Source organism: Astatotilapia calliptera, chromosome 6 (genome assembly GCF_900246225.1).
Source record: "Astatotilapia calliptera chromosome 6, fAstCal1.2, whole genome shotgun sequence".
Lineage (NCBI taxonomy): Eukaryota > Metazoa > Chordata > Actinopteri > Cichliformes > Cichlidae > Astatotilapia > Astatotilapia calliptera.
The window spans coordinates 9,475,895-9,498,092 of record NC_039307.1 but is presented as its reverse complement, the minus strand read 5'-3'; the positions used below and the strand labels follow the sequence as shown (position 1 = coordinate 9,498,092).

The 22,198-nt window shown below is 39.3% G+C and overlaps 1 protein-coding gene across 1 annotated transcript; it reads left to right on the top strand.

Annotated features, from left to right (window-relative positions):
* Positions 1–6,302: 6,302 nt before the first annotated feature.
* Positions 6,303–21,904, top strand: LOC113023767 (Kv channel-interacting protein 2-like). The gene is made up of 9 exons (XM_026170115.1): positions 6,303–6,832; positions 15,615–15,713; positions 15,885–16,009; positions 16,177–16,246; positions 18,634–18,704; positions 19,076–19,183; positions 19,278–19,382; positions 20,902–20,964; positions 21,049–21,904. The coding sequence occupies exons 1-9, from the start codon at positions 6,760–6,762 to the stop codon at positions 21,094–21,096; spliced, it is 762 nt and encodes a 253-aa protein (XP_026025900.1). The 5' UTR covers positions 6,303–6,759; the 3' UTR covers positions 21,097–21,904.
* Positions 21,905–22,198: the final 294 nt, after the last annotated feature.

The window sequence follows — 22,198 nt, the reverse complement described above, 5'->3', positions numbered from 1 at the left end:
TCCTTCTGTCAGGAGATTCCTGATTGTTTTCCTTTTTCCTTCATCATCATCCAACTCATAGCATAAGAAGTCTGTGAATACATCTTGAGGGCTTGTATTACTTATTATTGTGTTTGACTGCTTCTGGTAGCTCAGATGACGCCATTGTGGGAAAGGGGTTCCTATCAACTGTGTTAATTAATCACAAATTTATTTAGGCACACGGACTGTGTGCCTTTTTTCTGCAGGACTCCTTTAAAACAAAAGATGTAATCAATCTGATACCAAGCTAACGCCGAGTTAATACGCAGCCTCTGGCTCTGCTGTTTGGTTTGACTTGTATGGCATTAAAGCTGCTTGCTGGTTGTCTTTGCTCCTAAATCAGATGTGACTTGTTTACTGAATTCACACACAGTGCACACAAAAGTTCAGTGTACACAGCATACATAACACATAGGCAAATTATAGCTACTCTGGACCATCTTAATGCAGCCCACAAAGTCCCTAGTGGAATTACTTACAGTGACTCTGCACTTCTGTTCGATCTTAATTACAATGCAGTGTGTTTCATCAGTGACTTGTGCAGCGGTGCACATCAGAGAACTAGTAAGCTGTAGTGATATTGTCCTCATAACCTGCAATCAGGTTTTAGGTAAACTCTGTGGCATTAGCATGCTGTATCTGAGTAATGATGGCACTGTGGAAACAGGAAATGTTGCTCGCCCCTGTTATTCATGTTGAGCATTTTCAGGTTTGTTTGTGTTTAGGGCCGGTTAGAATAGAAAGGAAAGTGACTGTTGCCTCAAAACGCATAAATATTGCATCACATTTGGGCCTAAAATTGAAAACTATTGAGTTGATTTGTATGAGTGGAAGTTAAAATAGAAAGAAGCACTTACCATTAATAATTAACACCAAGCAGTTAAAGAGTCACAGCTACCTTTGAGGAGACGATGGTGACCCCAGCACCCCACTGTTGTTGTGCAACTAGCAGAGATTTGGCAGGTGATTTTATTTTGTATGATCACCTGATTGATGATTGCTGTGATATTTAAAAATATCAGTGAAGGTATGATGAAAGTGTAAATAATCACCATTTATGCACACTTTGTTACAGTTATAGTTGCAATCTCTCACAAACTTGTTATAGATCAATTTGACTGATGTCATTAATGCTGTAATTTAAAAAATGAATCCAGTTGATAGCACTGTCGCCTCACAGCAAGAAAGAAAGTACGCTCTTGGACTGAGACCTCCTGGCTGGAGATCATCTGACTACAGTCATTGTTACTGAACTCAAATGTTTGCCATGTTATTTTATCCTGCAAGATGCATCAAGCAGGAGGTGGGTACACTGGTTTTTAAACAATGCTCAGTTGGTACTTAAGGGGTCCAGAGTCACCCAAGAGAATTTTCTCCACACCATTATACCAGCAGCAGCCTGATCCACTTTTACAAGGCAGGATGGATCCATGGATTCACTCTGACCCTACCTTCCAAATGTTATAGCACAAGTCGAGACTCGAAGCTCGGGGCAGTCCATTCTTCCAGAGAACAATCACACGCTAGATTTTTTCCTCTTTTGCAGCCCTTTCGCTATAAACCTAGAGATGACTGTGTGGGAAAATCACAGGAGATCTGCAGTTTCTGAAATACTCAAGCCAATTTGAAGTGGTGTGTCTAATGTAGTGGCCTGTGAGTGTATATTATATGGTCAGTTTCATCTTCACATTCAGTAAAAATCACATCAAACACAATCTTATCCTTTACCTTGAAATTCAGAAAAAATACGCTATATATTAATGTAATAAAAGTTAGAAAACTCAAAATATTAACTTTCTATTTTGTTTTTTTTTGTTTGTTTAATGAGTAAAGGAACCATTACAGTGGCATTTGCTTTGTCTACAGTCCAATGTTAAGTTAACTGTGAGGTTTATACCTAACATTATCACAATTTCCAGTTTGGGACAAGTTGTTGCATGACACAAGGAAGGCTGTGACATGTTCTAGTATAAAGAAGCACAAAAGCACTGCTACCAAACCAAACACATTTCTTTTTTTGTAATATTTTGAAGAAAGACAGATGATTAGAAATTCCAAAAGAAGACAGTGGTGGTACACCACCTCCTGCTTCTCTGTCCTTTCTTAAACAACTGCTTAAAACCTTTAGGTGTCTGAGATGCAACAGCTGGGCCTTTGATACTTGCACTTACAAGTCATAGTAATCCTTAGGGAATTGTAAGGAGTAGGAATGCAGTAGTCAGATATTAATTGTCAGCTAAAATAACACAAGTTAAAATACAATTAATTTCTTTTTAGAAACATAAATTATAAAAAAAACCCATGACCATTCCTTTTCTTTCTTCATTACTAGATATCAGTCATTTTTTAACAGTAAAAGCAAAAAAGTCTTTTTTTTTTGTAGCTGCAGGTGGCTACCTGTCACTCCCATCAACACAACAGCTATTGAAACAACTTTGCTCTTTTCACATTCGCTTTTTCGTTTTTCTGCCTTTCTCATAAGTAAGTAAAATTTATTTATATAGCACATTTCACAGATAAAAATCACAAAGTGCTTTACAATAAGATCAGACATACAGTGGGGCAAAAAAGTATTTAGTCAGCCACCGATTGTGCAAGTTCCCCCACCTAAAATGATGACAGAGGTCAGTAATTTGCACCAGAGGTACACTTCAACTGTGAGAGACAGAATGTGAAAAAAAAAAAAAAAATCCATGAATCCACATGGTAGGATTTGTAAAGAATTTATTCGTAAATCAGGGTGGAAAATAAGTATTTGGTCAATAACAAAAATACAACTCAATACTTTGTAACATAACCTTTGTTGGCAATAACAGAGGTCAAACGTTTACTATAGGTCTTTACCAGGTTTGCACACACAGTAGCTGGTATTTTAGCCCATTCCTCCATGCAGATCTTCTCGAGAGCAGTGATGTTTTGGGGCTGTCGCCGAGCAACACGGACTTTCAACTCCCGCCACAGATTTTCTATGGGGTTGAGGTCTGGAGACTGGCTAGGCCACTCCAGGACTTTCAAATGCTTCTTACAGAGCCACTCCTTTGTTGCCCGGGCGGTGTGTTTTGGATCATTGTCATGTTGGAAGACCCAGCCTCGTTTCATCTTCAAAGTTCTCACTGATGGAAGGAGGTTCTGGCTCAAAATCTCACGATACACGGCCCCATTCATTCTGTCCTTAACACGGATCAGTCGTCCTGTCCCCTTGGCAGAAAAACAGCCCCATAGCATGATGTTTCCACCCCCATGCTTCACAGTAGGTATGGTGTTCTTGGGATGCAACTCAGTATTCTTCTTCCTCCAAACACGACGAGTTGAGTTTATACCAAAAAGTTCTACTTTGGTTTCATCTGACCACATGACATTCTCCCAATCCTCTGCTGTATCATCCATGTGCTCTCTGGCAAACTTCAGACGGGCCTGGACATGCACTGGCTTCAGCAGCGGAACACGTCTGGCACTGCGGGATTTGATTCCCTGCCGTTGTAGTGTGTTACTGATGGTGACCTTTGTTACTTTGGTCCCAGCTCTCTGCAGGTCATTCACCAGGTCCCCCCGTGTGGTTCTGGGATCTTTGCTCACCGTTCTCATGATCATTTTGACCCCACGGGATGAGATCTTGCGTGGAGCCCCAGATCGAGGGAGATTATCAGTGGTCTTGTATGCCTTCCATTTTCTGATGATTGCTCCCACAGTTGATTTTTTCACACCAAGCTGCTTGCCTATTGTAGATTCACTCTTCCCAGTCTGCTGCAGGTCTACAATACTTTTCCTGGTGTCCTTCGAAAGCTCTTTGGTCTTGGCCATGGCGGAGTTTGGAGTCTGACTGTTTGAGGTTGTGGACAGGTGTCTTTTATACAGATGATGAGTTCAAACAGGTGCCATTCATACAGGTAACGAGTGGGGGACAGAAAAGCTTCTTACAGAAGACGTTACAGGTCTGTGAGAGCCAGAGATTTTCCTTGTTTGAGGTGACCAAATACTTATTTTCCACCCTGATTTACGAATAAATTCTTTACAAATCCTACCATGTGAATTCATGGATTTTTTTTTTTCACATTCTGTCTCTCACAGTTGAAGTGTACCTCTGGTGCAAATTACTGACGTCTGTCATCATTTTAAGTGGGGGAACTTGCACAATCGGTGGCTGACTAAATACTTTTTTGCCCCACTGTACAAGTTAAAATTAATTAAAAGCCCGTTTGTATAAAAATGTCTTCAGCTGCTGCTCATACACCTAATTAAAGCTGTGAGCAAGAAAAAACACAATGACAAGCCTCTTATGGACACGTATTATGTTAGTTTAACCTGTTCCTGAGATAATGATGTGGTTTTGTATATACTGGGGATACTCACAGTATTTGCCCCTGTGAGTGCTATGGAAAGAGTGACATAATATTTAACCAGCTATACTACAGTCCCCTGATATTAATCTACATGAAACCCCCTGATACATTTGTCAGCATTATGTACTGGGCACTATATTAACTCCCTGATATAATCTCTACAGTGTGTGTTCGTGTCTGCACTGACGATGGCTTAGACGGTCGGATTGATCCAAGCCCGGGTATTTTACTGTGACAACCCATTAACGCTGCAGCGTATTTATAATGTTTCATTTAGGCATATCGCCCTTCTCATCAAATATTCATCTGAGGGGAGATTGCCTACTTTGTCTTGGCTGAACCCCCTCTGTCAACCCTATTTCTTTATTTGTGTGTTCTTGTATCTGCAGAAAACACAAGATCAACTCAGACTGAGTTGTGGAGATACATGTGAGCAGGCGCACAACTCCTTACGTCATGCGGCACCACTTTTTTGTCCTTTTCTCTGGAAGCTTGTACTTGTTGCCGGATTGTCCTGCATACTTTTACTGTATCTGCATGCATGTGTGTGTGTGTGTGTTGCTTGCCACCTGCACTGTGCATAACTCCAGGCATCAATCAGAGCTCATTATTGGTTATCTGTCGGCTCCACTTTCCAGCCTGCAGAGGTGCTAAATGTCTCTGTAAACCCCTGTGGGAGATAAACACCATCAATACTGCGAGATTTAACAGTCCCCAGGCGCATAATATATTCAAATACCTCTCCACTGTGTTACCTCCGTCTTCTCCTATTTCTCTTTCATGTCTGTGTTCCTTCTGTTGCTTCAGCCTCCTCTTCAGATGCGCCACCATCCCTCTGTTTGATATTTTTTGCTTCACCAGACCTCTCTTTGTGTCCTACCTTTGCCTTGCGCTTTCCTCTTTTTGCAGCAGCTGATAGATATTTTCTCCCCTCCCCATCAGTCTTCTGACTGGGGACACAATAATCCCTCTCTCGCTGGCTGGTCTTTAAAGAAGCTCTACTACACCATTTATCCCCAACAAGGATTATTTCAGCTTTTCCTGGAAAAGGTATTCTCACTTACATCACTCTCTGTATGAGAGAATTCAAAGGCAAAAGTCCATTTGCTAATCATGAAAAGTGCTGCTTTTCATGTGGAAACGACTATAAAGCTGTAAAGCTCCCATTCTAGTTTTATTATGAGCCCAAAAACTTCGAGTTATGTGGCACCGGGTCTTGAGTATTTCTTATTTTTAGCCTGAAGAAGAGAAAAATCTGAAAACAAGAAATTTGCAAAAAATAAAAAAAAAAAGTCCTTGGATGTTACTATTATCAGGTAAAGAGTTTCCGTTTGTCCAATATTCTGGTTTACTTTGGTTCTGTTTAGTGCAAGTTCTTCTACGCTGGTGAGATGGGAACCATAAAAATATTATACCCGCTGAAAATCAGTACATTTGTCTACATGTTTTGAGTCTAATATTTTTTGATAAACCTCAAAATTCAAATTTGCCATGTGGGTAACAGAGAAAAGTTTGGTTTGAGAAACATTAGTTGCTGCATGTAATTCCAGTTGTATGTGCATATTGCTCAAATAGGCTTCAGTGCTGTTTATATAGGTGGCCAGAGGTTCATCCACCTCTTTGTTCCACCTCTGATATTCAGCTCAAAGCACAGCTGTAAAAGCTACACCCTCACAGAGATGCAACTTTATGAAAGAGTGCCTCTACAGTCTACAAAAAGCAGCTATAGCATGGTGTCTCCATGGTGTGCATTCATGGAGATAATATTCAAATATTTTTTCTACCTTGAAAAAATACGAGTGAGTCATTCTTTTACTCTGTTGAGCCAACCCAAGGACGTGAAGCTGACAGGATATTGATCCGCAAGTATTAGGATGCCGAGCGGCTCAAGTCCAAGGTGAGACCATCCATCAGAGAGCCAGGCATAGATTAGTAGGTACACACTCCCACATCCCTCTGCTGTGCCACTCCCTCTTTTGCTTCATCACTCCTCCCAGCTTTGATGGTTTACCTCTCTCTCTCTCTGTTCGCGTCTTTGCAAGGACACCTGTACACGCTCCAGCTGGCAGGCGGACTTTGGATGTTTGGCAGAAAATTAAAGTCAGCAGTACATTTGAACCTCAGATCCACTGAAGTCCTTCAAACTGTGGACGCTGCGCTGTTGATAAGCGCGAAGAAGAGAGAGTTGTAGTTGGGAGTGCAGGGAGCAGACAGACGAGCTTTGCGCGGACTTTTGCTTCTCCGTCGTTCATTTATTTGCAGCCCACACTGACTGATGCTCATAGAAAAGTGACATGCAATCGGGAGTGAATGCGCTGAAGTCGTAGATAAACTGCGGCTCGCACAGATCCTGCAGGTTCAGCTTGGTGATCCGAAAAGAACTGAGAGGGAGGGAAGCATGAAATCCACGAGTCAGGATCAGAGTTTGTCAGACTCCAGAGAGCTGGACAGATCTTACGACCCACTCACAGGTAGGCGTGTCGTCATGTCACTCTTGCCTTTCTTTGTTTTAATAGTATTTTTTAATGATTTGGCGCTGGCCTGGCTCAAATCTCCACTAAGAAGTGCGCCTTCACTGCGGCGATGAAAGTTTTGGTTTGACGGAAGACTTCGGCTCATTGATATTCGACTGTGGGACTTTTAACAAACCACAATCAAACAATTAGTGAGTGTCTGTGCACGTGAACTCCCTGCTCTACAGCTCCCCCAAACAGCAGCATGATCTGATTAATTATTCAGAGTCTGATCTCACAGGTATTTTCCTTTGAAATGAACTTTACACCATCTCCCCACTTTTTGATAATAAGAATGTGAACTAATAGATCTAAAAATGTCAGGTCGCCATCATATGTTGATTATTTTTTAGTTGGAACTATAATACTACTACTACTACTACTACTACTAATAAGATAAATAATGTTCCATATGAATGGCTCAGCAAGAAGAAAATGTGTTACAATGTAAATAATAAATGGAGTTAACGTAAAGAAGTTAGTGTTTGATTTACAACTAATTGACTGTATGTGAAATAAAAGATGGGTAAATAATAGCAATAGTGGTATTATTTGAGCCATTAGCTATAAATTTAACTGAAAGCAGTCCCTTCTGTGGCCCCGTGCTACTGATCAATTAATAATTTAACTAATGGACAGAAAATTAATCAGAAATCATTATTAATCACTGTAGAAATTTGGCAACAGCCACACGCCTATCTTTAGGTTTTCAGCTGTGTTTCTTTTCTTCTTGTTTTCAGTTTTCTAAACAAGCAGCAGTCAGAAGACATCACCATCATGCCGGTCTGCTTTTATCTGGGCACTTTCCCCACCTTACTATTAAATAATTGACATAATGGTTCAATGACTTTGTTCCTCAAACATCAGTGCCATTAATTGGTTACAGCATAGCAACACGATTCTTCTCAGACTAGCTGAAGGAGTGAAAAATGAACAAACACATTAATTTGAAAAGAAAAAAGAAAACAAAGATTTGTTTATATGAACAAAGTAATGCTAATGAGTAGTTAGGATGATAAAAATCTCAATGTGGATTTACTGTAGTTTAGATAATCACACTGGTCGTAGGCCTTGAAGGTGAAAAGCAAGAGAACAGAAAAATATTGCAAAACAGGCTCTCGTCACCTAAAATTACATCTAGCAGTGTGAGTGTTCGTAGCCTAATTAGATCAGTGAGGCTCTTCTCTCTTTCAGACATTTCACTGGTTTATTTTTCTCACGAGTGCTTGCAAACACAATCCTCTTTAGAGATCACACGCGCAGGTCTCTCTTTGCTTTGGCAGGCTGGCCTGTCATTTTTCTGACAGCTTCCCTAAATAGTCCTTTCCTTTAAAAATAACCACATAAATGTGTAAAAATAACCCCTTTAATATGGTGCACATAGCAGCACCATTTAGTTTTTTATATGATGTTTCTAAAGTACTGTATGGGATAGATGTTATACAGATGACAGTTTATTTCATAGCTGATAGTTGCTGTCTCAATAGAGGGTGTGATATGCACTCAGCAGCAGGTTAAACAAACAGAGAACAGGTGCATGAGGTTTTAAGAGGTGTTTAGAAGACACAAACAAAGTGTTTTATTAAACAGTGAAGCAGAGCCCGAAGCCTCTTCCTTTCATCTCCATGGTTTTTGTCTAACAGCAACATATGCTTATGGAAAATTATATTAAAGTGTATTTGAAATATTCATCAGATAAAATTCACACTGAACACTACATGGTCTTTATGTCCAACCGTTCTTCTGTAAAGCTGCTGAAATCCTCATGTTGTTTACTTCTTGGTTCATGCATTATAGATACACATTCCTTTGTGCACTACACTTATTACAGTAGTACAGGCTGCCTGCTTCTGTGGGACAGTTAAACCATGATGTCACAGAAAAACACCGTTAAAAAGGGATTGGTTTATGGTTTGGGAAATCTGCTTAGATTGCATATGAAATTCTTGGAAGCAGCTTGCTATGATGGGCTTGCGACTTGTCCTCTGTGCACCCGATCTCTCATCCAAAGTCAGCTGAAATAGGCTCCAGTGCCCCCATGACCCTGGATTGAATAAGCTGTTAAGAAAATGGATGGCTTTATCAGAATTCAGTTCAAAAAGTGGACCCAAATGCAAACCAGTAATGAAACAAAAGATGAGCTTTATTCAAAGGCTCAAACACAGACACCACAAACCTGGAAAAACCATGAGAAGGCAAAAAGGTGGCACGAATCACAATTCCACAAAAGCTGCTAGAAAGACTGGGATATTCATACAAACTCATCCCATACAGAAGGAAACCAAAGGTTCAAAATATGACCAAGAATCAGGATCACTGTGGAATTTAAAGAAATCAAGGCAGAAATCATGCACTACATAAATACCAAACAGTAACTGGAACTAAAATACAAAGCTAATCCTAAAGATTGTAATAAATATAGAATAGAAGGAACAAAAGGAAGTAAACTCACCTAGAAGATCATGAAATAAAGAGAACTCGAGACTTTACTAGGTTAGAAACAAATCCACTCTGTGACTGATTGATGGATGGATGGACTTGGTACCTCAACATAAAAACTGTGAACATTTAGCCCTTTGTCCAAAGTTAAGATAATCAGTGTTAAAGCTCACTGATGAACACATAATGTGCTTAATTAATACATTCAAACCCAAAAGGCCAGGAGCAGTTTTTACAACTTTCTACATGTTTATTAATTAAATTCGTAGGTTTTGGTAGGAAGATGTCATGTTTCAATCTCAACCTTAGTCATAATTTGGGACTAATATTTTCGTGAGTGTTGTAATTACAGACTGGCTATAAAGATGTACCGAAATATGAAACATTCATAGTATGTCCACCATGTAATCATATCCAATTTTATAGCCTCAAAGAACTAATTTTAATAAACTCCTCAGCCTACACTATCATGATAAAAATATCTGAAATGACAGAAATAAACCTTGGGAAACATTTGTCTGAGCTGCACTTTAATGTTTTAGTTTTACCCACATCCCATCCACTAACATGGAGCTGATGGGGTTTCTGACCTACACTTTAGTCAGCCACCAAGGAGTGATTGAAAGGTTTATCTTCACTAAAAGATGAAAACAGCTTCTTGGTCTGAAAAGTATAGGCATTATAAAAGGGCCCCGAACCTGCATTATTTGGCCAGAAGCGGCTGAGTCCTTTGGTTGAACACTGATGTTTTCTTATATAAAAGTTTATGGGAAAATTACCCTTTGGTTCCCTTATACTGTGACCTCCGTGACTGTTTTACTGATGGGTTTATGGATTCAGTCACCAGCTTCAGTCTTATTGAACACAGCATAATATTTATTTTTAAAATTATGAGCCTCACTACAAAACACAAAAGCGGAAAAAGGCTGTTTATGTCTTTTATATACAGCTTATGGTCGTGTGACAGAATAATTTCCTCGAGTGAACAAACATGCTTGTGATATGTATGTTTGTGTGCTTGAATGAGAAAAGTGGCATCATTTTCAGACATTTTTTATACAATACTCAAGGATCAAAATATCACCTGAAGCCATCTATAATATACAACACTTACACATTTCATTTCAAAATAAAAGCCTGTCATGAGATAAAACTATTGATATGATCACTGCAGAGCTCATGCTGTCAGCCCCGAGTGAGCAAACTTAAGTATGTTTGCGTGTGTCAGTTCTTTTTCATGAAATGGACATCTATAATCTGAACTGCGTCCTTCTGGGGGATTATTGTAAGTACAGGAGCTGTTGCCCCTGGCAACATTAGCTTACAAATGTTCATTTAGTGCATAGGCTGTCATGGCCTCCTAAAGTCAGCATGAAATGCTTACAGTTAAATGACACACAGTTGTTGGTTTAACTCACCTTTTGCCAATTATTATTATTTTTACTTTAGAGATTAATTAAGCTTTTATAATGAACTGTAAAAGATTTTTAAGAATCGGTGAAAGATATACTGATACTTAGGTCACAGGTTGTGTATTGTCTCTCAGGGTTTGTCCTCCCCCCCCCCATGCAATAATAATAGAAAATACATTTTTTATAAGTAAAATCATCAGAATCTCCTTTTGAAGATTTAAGTCTTTCACTTCATGATTAAATTGAACTCCAAAGTCAATATTTTCAACCACTTCAATGTTTTTTGTTATCTCCCTGATCCAGCTCATCAAAAGCCTAATCGTCAGGCCCATCAAAAGCTTTAAAATCTGCTCAAGGTTTCTGAGAAAGTTATTGACCTTTTATGAGTAAAACTTGCCGAGAAATATCTTCAGCTTGGCCTTCAGAAACTTTTAATTTCGTTCTTTCAGTGAATCTTACTTTCCCCCCTGTGTGCTTTTTGAAACAGTGGATGAAAGAGGCTCTAAATAGTTACAATGATGGCTCAAAGAGGCTGTAAATGTAGTTATACCAAAGGGTGAAAGAGGCTGTAAAGATAGTTATAACGATGGGAAAGCGAACATTGATCTACCCCAGAGGACTGCATTTATTCAAATTGATTTACGCGATCAAAGTCACCCATGAGGGTCTCTTGAACTGACAAATAGCTGCTGGGTACTGTGAAATGTCAACATCGGCTGAAATAGCTGTTCAGTTTTGTTCATCCATAACTCCAGCTACCCCCTGCAGATATATGGTGCTCATTTGCAACACGTATGGGACAGGTGAACAGTTGCTTAATAATTAATCAGGTATGCTTTGTTGCTTTTGCTCATCTTCCAACTGTGTGAACGAATCAAATCATGACACAATGTCCCGCTAATGTTTATGAACCTGTGAACTCACAAAAGCAGCATAAAGCGTGCTTCAGCTCATTTAGTAGCTGTTTTTTATGCAAGAACAACCTCCAGTGTTGTTTGTGTGTAAAACAGTCACATCAAACAGATTCCCTCAGATGGGTTTTTAATAACTTAGGAAGTATTCGTGGCCTGAAATGCCCTGAAAAAAGGAGCCTTTCTGTTCCTTTTACAGTTTATTTTGTGCTTTTTTTAAAAGTCATTTATAATTTTGCCACATTCAATCACAAATCTGAGGTGTTTTTCATGCAGCGCGAGTGTGTGTGTGTGTGCATTTGTGTGAAAGGCTGTATAAAGCTTTGTTTGTTTTTCCATGGTCATGCAGCTGCTATATTTGATAGTTTGATTGATATATCCTCAGCATCCACTGTCACTGATGTTCATGATAAGTGCACTGAACAGTTACTGCCACCCTGGGAGCTACAGTAATTGCTTAAAGAAGACAAAAGCTTGCTTCTACAGGCAAAAAAGGAAAAGAGTTTTACTGTGCATTTTAATACTTTGGATGTATTACTGCAATTTACACCTTGCTTGTTTTGCACGTGCAAAGGGTCTTATATTTCATATTTGCAGCATCCGCTAACAGCGACTGATGTTTGTGGGTTCATAGGTTTCTCTTTATTGTGAATAAAAAGTTTACAGGTTAAACAGTTTTATTTGTTGTTCCATCATCATGATCATCATCATCATTATTTAAACACCTTATTTTTTAATTTCCTCTGCTGTTTCCAGTGTTTGGATCAATAGGACTGTGTGTATGTCTGCAGTTCTTTTTGTGTCTGATCTCAAGCCATTCACTGCTGCTGCTGACTGCACACGTTTGTTCACCCTTTATTTGACTTGGAGGCCCTTCACAATCTTAAACGCACCACTGCCCTCTGGTGGCAGAAAAAAACTTTTTCTCTGGCGACTACAGAACTACTTTAATTTTTAGACCTTTAATCATCCCGTTTTTATCACAACTTATAATAAATCTAAGCGCTTCCAAGAATGTTTTAAAATTTTCTTTAATGTTATATTTAACCAGTAATATGAATGTCTGTTTTCATGGTACCACAGCCTTACCACTATGTTAGTAAACTAGTTAACAAGTAGAGGACGCTTTCCTTCATTAGCGTCACTTTCTTCTGCTTCAGTTATTTCTAAGATTGTTTTCTTTCTTTATGTTTCTGTCTACCTCTTTCTTATTTCACCGTCTTTGCAGGGTTTCATAGCTTTTTTAATATTTTTTTTTATCATAGTATATTTGCATATTTTAAATGTTTTAATGGTTTTATTTGACTTTGTTTTATTTTGTCTTGATGTTTATAAGTCTGTAAAACTTTACATGTGATATTGTATTACACAAAATAAACTTGGTTTGTCTGAGAAAACTCTAAGACAAAAGTTAAAGTTCAGAAAGTCGTTGCTGGAAAAAAAGATAAGAGAAGAAAGCAGAAAAAAGCAGCAAGCAGAGCAAAGGAAGTAAATGTCAGAATAGATTTCTCCATCCCCTCCTATCCACTTTCTGCTTGTCCTTGGCTTATTTTGGGTTAATATAATATTTCTGTGTCTGGCTTTGGAAAAGAGGCTAAAATCTACTAAACAAGCTTAACACAATCAAGAGCCTTTAACAATTCAATTCAGTTGTATTCATATAACACCAAATTACAGCATTAGTAATTAACCAATTAACTTTATATTGCAAAGTCATATCGCTACAAAATTATAGAGTTTATAGAAATTGCTAACAGTGGATTTGTTTAGCAAGAAGATGTCTTCAGCAGATCCGGTCTCGAGGGCGTGTGGTGCAAGAGCAGCTAGGGAAGAGGAGCATGGCACAGTGAAAAACAGACATGAAAACAATAAATGCAGGTTCAATAAGAGAGAGAAGGGGCAAAGCGAACAACAAATAAACTGGAGGAGAGAGAAGAAACAAAGTTAATGACGTGCAAAAGTGCCATCTAAATGCATTAGAAGTAAGAAGAGGGGAACTGAGAGGTTCTCAGTGCATTATGGCCGGTCCCTAAACTGCCTGGGCCTTTAGAAAAATGACTAAGGGATGGTTCATAGTCAGTTAGTCACACAAGTTTGAATTCTGTCAGATGAATAATTGAACGCAAACATGCGACTTAATTAATAATTGAGAAGTCCTGATATGTTTTCTTCTTCTTCTTCTGGCTGCTTCCTTTAGGGGTTGCCACAGCAGATCATCTACCTTCATGTGACCTTCCCTAGTTTCCTCTTCCATCACTACATCCATGAATCTTCTCTGTAGTCCTCCTCATTTCCTCCGCCCTGGAAGCTCTGCCTTCATTGTTCTTTGTCCAGTTTTTCCACTATATCTCTTCTGCAGGTGTCCAAATTATCTCAGCCTCGTCTCCCTAACTTTGTCTCCATATCGCACGTCCATTTCAGTCACACCCAAAGAAAACCTTAGCATCTTAAGTTCTGCCAGCTGTGTTATTGTTAGTGTTACTGTCTCCGCAAACATCATAGCAGGTCTTGTAAAGTTTCCCTTCACTCTTGCTGCTACCGTTCTGTTAAAAAAAAACCCGACACCCATCTCTACCCACTCCACCCTGCCTACACTCTCTTCTTCACCTCAATTTTGTGCTGTCTGTTGATTTTCAATGGTTTATTTAAGGTCATCCACATTCCTCTGCTCTCCAGCGCATACTTCCACATCTCAAGTCTCTTTTCAACCTGCTCTCTACTCTCACTACAGATCCCAATGCCATCTTCGAACAGAGACTCCTGCTGTTTGCCTGTCCATCACCATTACAAACAAGAGGGGGGCTCATAGCTGAACCCTGATATAATCCCAATCCTGTCATTCCTACTGTGACCCCACCACTGTCTCGCTGTGCTCTTACATGGAGTACCTCGTGCAGTAGCACAGTTCCTCTCTTAGCACCCTGTTGTGTGATTTCTGTAGTTCTGATATCTTTGACTTCACCCGGCATTATTTTAGGTCCACCGGTACAGGAACATCACACTTTGGGTAAATGCGTCTAAATTAATGCTACAGCTTTTTAATGAGTTAGTCAAAAATATGGAGGTTTTAAAAGATAATGAAGAAGATAGCTTTTTGAAACCATAAAGAATTTGGTTGTTCTCTGAGTTTTCACCTAGCAGCACCATCACAATTTGAATTTGCCCAAGATTTCTATTGGCTATTTTGTTTTAGTAACAATTAACAAAAGTTAGCATTCTAACATGTTAAACTCAAACAGTAAACATGCTAAACATTATGGCAGCATTGCCGTTCAGTTTTTAGGGTTGCGGTGGCAGGATGGGTTATCTACAGTTTGAAGGTTGGTGGTTTGATCCCCGGTTGCTCCAGTCTGTATGCCAAAGTACCCTTGAGCAAGATACTGAACCCTGAGTTGTTCCTGATGCATCCATCAGTGTGTGAACAACATTAGATAGAAAGCACTTACACAAAGGAAAAAGGTGCTTGTATGAATCTGTGTGTGAATGTTATGTTGTATAAAGCATTTTGAGTGCTCAGGTAGAAAAGTGCTATATTATTTAAATGCTTACCACACTGTCAGCAATGCTTGCAGCGCTGTGTTAGTATTACAGATAATCCGTTGCTGTGTTTGCTGACTCCAAAAACCAGTTAATTTATATTTAAAGAGACCTTATAGTTAAATAAATAATGACACAAACTTCTTTTCATATCTAAAGAGAAATTAGATTAAATAATGTTAAAAATTTAGGAATCTGTCAGCTGATTTCTGTATCTTAGAGGAGCTCGGACTTGAGACTCGACTCTGCTGGGTCCTGTCCCAACAGATGTAATGGGTCACACAGATTCAAAGCCAGGTCAGCAAACTTATTTCTATGCAAGACAAGTGATTTCAAGTATTTGAGTCTAGTTTGCCCAGTGTTTTATCCATTTAGCATGGCGCTGACTTTGTGGGCCACTGAGTCTGCTTCTAATCTCTGGTCTGATCTGGTTCTTTCCAGGTAATCCTCCATCCAAACCCAATAAAAAGACCTTAAAGCAGCGCTTCCTCAAACTGCTGCCCTGCTGTCGTTCTGGCTCCAGCTCTTCAGTTGATCAAAGCAAGTGTTAGGACACGCACTTTGTCACACCACATCAATTAAATTAAACACAAACAAAACATTGATTTTTACTCTTTTAGTCTCTTTGCCTTTTCCTCTCTAAAGTTTCCGTCATTTCAGGGACGCTCAAAGAGAAACTGTTTCCTTTCTGTCTTCATTCCTCCGATGCAGGGAGCATAGTTGAAGATGGTGAACTATCGACAGTGTGTTACAGACCTGAGGGCCTTGACCGTCTTGTACAGCAGACCAAATTCAGCAAAAAAGAGCTGCAGGTCCTCTACCGGGGATTCAAAAATGTCAGTCAACGTTTCCTGGAAATCATTGATCATTCCTCTTGCAATGAATGCGCAATACTTGAAAACCATCAATTATGATGTGGCTCTACTGTGCTATTTATGTGCATTGGAAAGTATGTGTGAAGGGTTTTTTTTTGGTCCACATAATAATTTTATGATTTCCACAGGAGTGTCCGAGTGGTGTGGTGAATGAGGAGACGTTTAAAAGCATCTATTCCCAGTTCTTCCCTCAGGGAGGTCAGTCACACTCACTTCCTTTTATCCCATGTTTTACATTTTATTCAATTTTTTTTCTAAGGAGCTAGGTAGGAGGAAATGTTCTGTCTCATGTGTCTTCAATGTATTCACTGAGGATTGAACTGGTTAGGTGCGTTCAATTCAAATATGTATTTAAATTATAATACTTTCAGCTTTGCTTTACTATGACAGTGACAAATAACATACACATTTGTGGTTATAAACACTTCTTTCATCTTTAAAAGCAGGGTCAAATTATACACAATACTGTGCAAAAGTCTTGAACCACCTCTCATATTTTGCTTCCAAGGCACCAGATTATTAATGTTTTTTTAAGCGGTCTTTTGTCACGGTCTGCAATGGGAGACCATGGGGATGAGGGGGAGGGAGGACCCAAACGCAGGACTCTTGTGCGATGAATGTAGTGCGTTTATTTACAGTGATGTAAATATTACATAATAAATCCCCGTGCGCTCCCCTGACTCCCGTGCCATGTCTTCTTCCCAAAAACCGTGCTCGGTGTTCTCCGCTCCCATGTGTCCGCACAACCCGTCCTCACTGCCCTCTTGTTTTCCACGCTCCTCCTGGGGGGAAATAACAGAGGCAGCCGTCAGGACACTTAACTACAGCACTACAACTTTAATACACTCACTAAACTTGGGTCACTAGGAAAACTGACATGGAGTTTCACGCAACAGAGCGCAATCACACTCTTAAATAGCTCCCCCGACGAGGCTGATCAGCTGCAGGTGCGTGGCATGATCTTCAAGTGTGGCCAGCCACCTGGCAGGGCCACACCCACCAGGCCTGAAAGTGCCTGTCACCTGGCCTATCGGACCAGCCGCACCCACACACACCGGCCTCTACATACAAGCATGGAAGCACAGGAACAGCAGCACAGTGCAGTAAAAACACATATAATGAGTCCACACTGCTCATGGACCCTGGGCCCCTCAGATCCAGGTCCCTGACAGTCTTCAGCAATAGTTCTCCAGGTTTTTTGAAGGTCTTTCAAAGCTTTTCTTTGGGCATTAGCTGCTTTTTCATTCCTTTTCAGTCCTGAGCATTTACAGTAGGAAAGCTACTTAACATTGACCTATGAACAATTTTTTGTTAAAACCATGAAGGATGGCTGACTGGAAATGACTGGTTTAAAAAATCTACAGCACATGAACACTTTCTGAAAATCAAGCAAAGACCTGAAACAGGACCTGAGAGATGCATCTGGCCCTTCTGCTGATCGTTATACTGTTCAAAGCTTCATCAGAAATGGTGCATGTGAAGAAGCCATTCTTGAGGAAGTGATACAGGGAAAAAAGGCTGAGGTAGTCCAAATTACACAAGAACTGGACTAAAATGTGAAAATTTGGGTTCAGAATGTAGTAAGTATGTACAGAAGAGGACAGGAGAGAGGTACAACAGTGGCTGTCTAAAGCTCTCTGTAAAACACTGGAGGCTCTGTCATAGTTTGGGGCTGCATTTCAGTCAACACTGACTGACTGATTGAGGATCTTGTCAAAATTTATGGAATTATGAATTATTTTGATCCATCATCTGGAAAGCATCTGCTTGGCAACAGCTTCATTCTTCACAATGACAATGATCCCAAACACACCGCCAGTGCTGTGAAAGCTTACCTGAATAGAAAAACAGACAATGGAACACAATCAGTCATTGATTGACCTCCCCAGAGCACGGACCACGGCATTGCTGAAGAAGTGTGGGATCGTCATGACAGAGAACAGAACAAAAGGCAGCCAACGTCCACAGAAGAGCTTTGAAAGTCCTTCACAAAGCCTGGGGAACTATTTCTGAAGACTAATGCAATTACAGGAAAGCTTGCCTGGGAGAGTTCAGACTGTGTTGAAGGTCATACCAAATACTGACTTTCGGTTAGAATTGCACAAACTCTGTTTTTGTCTCATACACTGTACTTCCAGGTATGTTTGCACATGTTTTTAAAAAACTTGCTACATCTATTTCCCATTTTCCCAGCCAAATATATACGATGGGTGGCTCAAGACTTTTGCACAGTGCTTGTATACTTGTTAAATGTGTTTATCTGGCTTTAACTGAATCTGCAGTCATATATTAAATCATTTTAAAATCAGACTTTTTGTGTATCTGTGCTTGATATAATTTGTGCATAGATAAAATGCATTTGCATGTTTTTGCATGTTTACAAAGTGCGATAAACAACCCACGACTGAGCAGCACAGTTCAAAACACTATTACCTCTTAACTGATGCACATTTAATTACCTGTCCACATCTTTAATGTCTCTAATATTTTTCTGTTTCTGTCAGTTTAGGCTGTCATTACACAAAATCATTGACGTGACTGCTGCACAGTTACAGTAACTTCCTTTCTTATATTCTCTTTTGCAGATTCAAGTATGTATGCGCATTTCTTGTTTGAAGCCTTTGACACACAGAACAATGGCTCGGTCAACTTTGAGGTGAGATACACACCTCAAAGCCTCCTTTCATTCCCTGCAGCTCACAGAGATGTTTTCCCTTTTCCTTTTTCATCTTCTTTACTGTCCTTTTCTTTATCTATGCTGTGTAGTTTGATTATACTTTTTCTTAGAGTTTGGAAGAAAGCAGCATAAAGCTTTGTTCTTGGTGCACATCTTGTATAAATCTCATTACTTTTTAAAATGATTTCACTCTGTTGGTGAAACTCTGTGGGTGTCAGTATCACAGGGTTGGAACTGAAAAAACATAAAACATAGTATCAATGCAGCAAATATTGAAAAGTTTTGTCTGTGCCTTTTTTGTCTTTATTGTGGTCTTCACTTTTAGTGCCTGTTTTCTTTCCCTGCTGTAGGACTTTGTTATAAGTCTGTCCATCATCCTGAGAGGCTCCATCACTGATAAACTCAACTGGGCCTTTAATCTGTATGATATCAACAAGGACGGCTGCATCACCAGAGAGGTAAACCAACCAATCACTGCCTGTTTTTTTCTTTTTATTACATTGGCAGCTCATGTCTTTTTCATATTTATTTTCCTTCTGTCTGTTCTTCCAGGAGATGACAGAAATAATGCACTCCATCTATGACATGATGGGGAAGTATACATACCCCCACATGAAAGATAGTGCACCGAAAGAGCATGTTGACAGCTTCTTTCAGGTAAAAACTCACAAATAATCAGATCACACATCACACATCTCCAACACTGAACTCAAAGTGAGTCAGAATGTACTGAAAGTGATGGGTAAAGCATTTACTTTATCTACTGTGTCACTGTTGTGCCCATTAGTGTAAATGTGGAGCTGTGGGTTAAACAGCCAGCTTCGTCAGAGAGTGGATATCTATGAATTTGAATATTTTGCTTTTGCTCTGCTTCATACACACAAAAATAACCCAACTTAAAGACATGTTTTATTTCTAAATTGGGCTTTTAAATGATGAATAATCGTCCAAAAGGCAAAAAATTTGAAGCTAAACAGTGTAGCTCAGAAAACAGATCCCTGTGGAACAACACATCTCGAAGCAGCCGTTTCTGGGTTTAAACCGATGATAGTAACAAAAAAACTTTTGTCTATGAAGCAGCATTTACCCAGTCTAATGCTGATCCAGACACACCCACTGCCTGATGAGACTTATTCAATAAGATTGTGTGATCCACATTTTCAAAAGCTTAACTCAGATCTAATAAAACCAGAACTATTTTCAATAGATTGCTGTATATCTTACCAAGTTACAGCCCACTCTCGATTACTGGGAAGCATGGTGTCACCTGCCTGCATGTGAGTGATGGCAGGTGAAGGCGTATCTTCATTCCTGTGCACAACATAAATAAGCAGGAATCCACCTTTTCAGCAATTTGGTAGTGGTGATTAAACTAGAACATGTTCCATGGACTTCCACTGAAAATGGGCGGTTGGCAGTGCCAGAAAGCTGCAAAAAACCCCAACAAAAAACCCTGACGTCAATGATTATGGGAGGACCTGCTGAAAGGAATTCATTGATGATCCATAGTGGCAGCCCCAGCTTCCATTACTGTTTCTGAGTCCCTTTGAAATGTCGACTGGTTTTTCAAAGGCAACGAGGTAGAATGGACTTCACACCAACTGAGAAAGCCTGAGCTATGATGTTTGGGCTACTTAAGCTACCCCCTAGAGTTACTATAGAACATAGATTTTTTTAGGCCAATCCCTGTTTTTTGTGTCATCTGGTAAAATAATTTTTGTCCTGCAAGACTGGAGCATTTCCAGAAATGTCTAGTTGGCTCACAAACACAAATGTAAACAATGCAGGTTTTAAAGGATTTTGCAAATATGTGAAAGAACTTTTAGCACCTGGTAAAACTAAACTTGGAGAATGAGGTCAATACATTTTAAACTTTCATAGTTAATGTTCCTATTTGTGTTTGCCATATTGCTATATTTATTCGGTTAAATATAGGGTCATGATAGACCGTAACAAGGTTGGCTGTTATTAATTATGTCACAGAACTTTCCATTATTTTTTTTCAGCACAAATGGGTCAGAGCCTGTAAAAACTGTGAAAGGTTGTAAGAGAGGTAGATTTTATAATTACAAATGTCACATCTGCACATCCCCTCATTTATGACTGGGGTCATGAATGAAGTCATTTAGTTACTTAAAAGTTAAATCATCATTTGTAACTTGTTGCATTTTTCCAGAAAATGGACAAGAACAACGATGGAGTGGTCACGATGGATGAGTTCCTTGAGACGTGTCAGAAGGTTAATAATAATATCTGTTTCAAACAGCAGTGCAGCTACACATCCACAGCTGCTGAAAATACAGAATTCTTTTTTCTTTTTCAGGATGGGAACATCATGCAGTCCATGCACATGTTTGATAATGTGATCTAAGCATTGGTGGACATAGACAGAAAACAGATTTCCCACCTGTTTGGAGCTCTCGGCTCAAATGCAGCTCATCGCCAGTGTGGATGAATTTTCTGAGCTTCAACAGCGGTCCAAGGTTCAAGTAGCAGTGACCTAAAGATACCGACCCCAAACACACATTTTCTAAAATACTTTTAATGAATAGACTGAGCAGAATGAGTCAAGTGTTGATGCAAAATTACTTGACTTGTGGGAAATGTGAGATTTTATTTTTTATACTACACATACGAATGAAAGCGTTAAAGGTACGCCATGTTGCAGTCTGACGAAAACAAAAAGTGCTAATGAACAGTTTCCTCAAGAAAGCAGCAGATATGCACAAGCAGCTGCGATTTTAAAATTTGATGACGTTCTTTCTAAATTATGACTATTACAATATTTCTCTATTGCATGTGTTTACACACTAAAGTGAGACAGAGGCACCGGTTATACAGACGTGGAACAAATGGAATAACTCTTAAATGTTGTAAAGTATCACACACTCTCTCTAATCACTCTTGTCCTATAACAGAGGATAGCTTTAAGTTTGAAATCAAAGCAATAATCTTACATATTATCAGTTCTTATCTGTTCTCTGTGTTCTTATGGAGCTCACCACTCACATTTATTATAATTGTGCATATTGTGTGCATGATGTATCTGTTTTCATTGAATAGTTTAATGAAAGTGTTAATATATTTTCTATATGGGCATAGTAACGATGGTGAGGAGGAAACTAAAAATCACACAGTTGCTATGCAAAAGCAAAAATCATTAAACTACTGAAATATGATTGATGGGTCTGGCTCGGATTACTTGTTTTTTTTTTTTTTTAAAAAGTGCTGAAACAGTGCTTAAGAGGGTGTCACCTGTCCAGATTATGATGTGCATTACATTCATGCAGCAGAATGTAATGAGAGCCGAGCTTTTAAGAAGTTCCTGGCACGACTTCATCTGCAAACAAGGTGCATGGAGCAAGTTCAGCAACACTTCATTTATATTTTATTTGTAATGTGTTTCAACTTGTTGATTTTTTTCAGGGTGATCATAAAAACATATGACAAACAATACGTCCTCTCCACCGATG

Coding starts and splice junctions, on each gene's coding strand:
- LOC113023767 (XM_026170115.1), top strand. CDS start 6,760: ATGAAATCCACGAGTCAGGATCAGAGTTTGTCAGACTCCAGAGAGCTG. Junction 16,247..18,633: donor CCAGTTCTTCCCTCAGGGAG/GTCAGTCACACT, acceptor TCTCTTTTGCAG/ATTCAAGTATGTATGCGCAT. Junction 20,965..21,048: donor TCCTTGAGACGTGTCAGAAG/GTTAATAATAAT, acceptor TTTCTTTTTCAG/GATGGGAACATCATGCAGTC.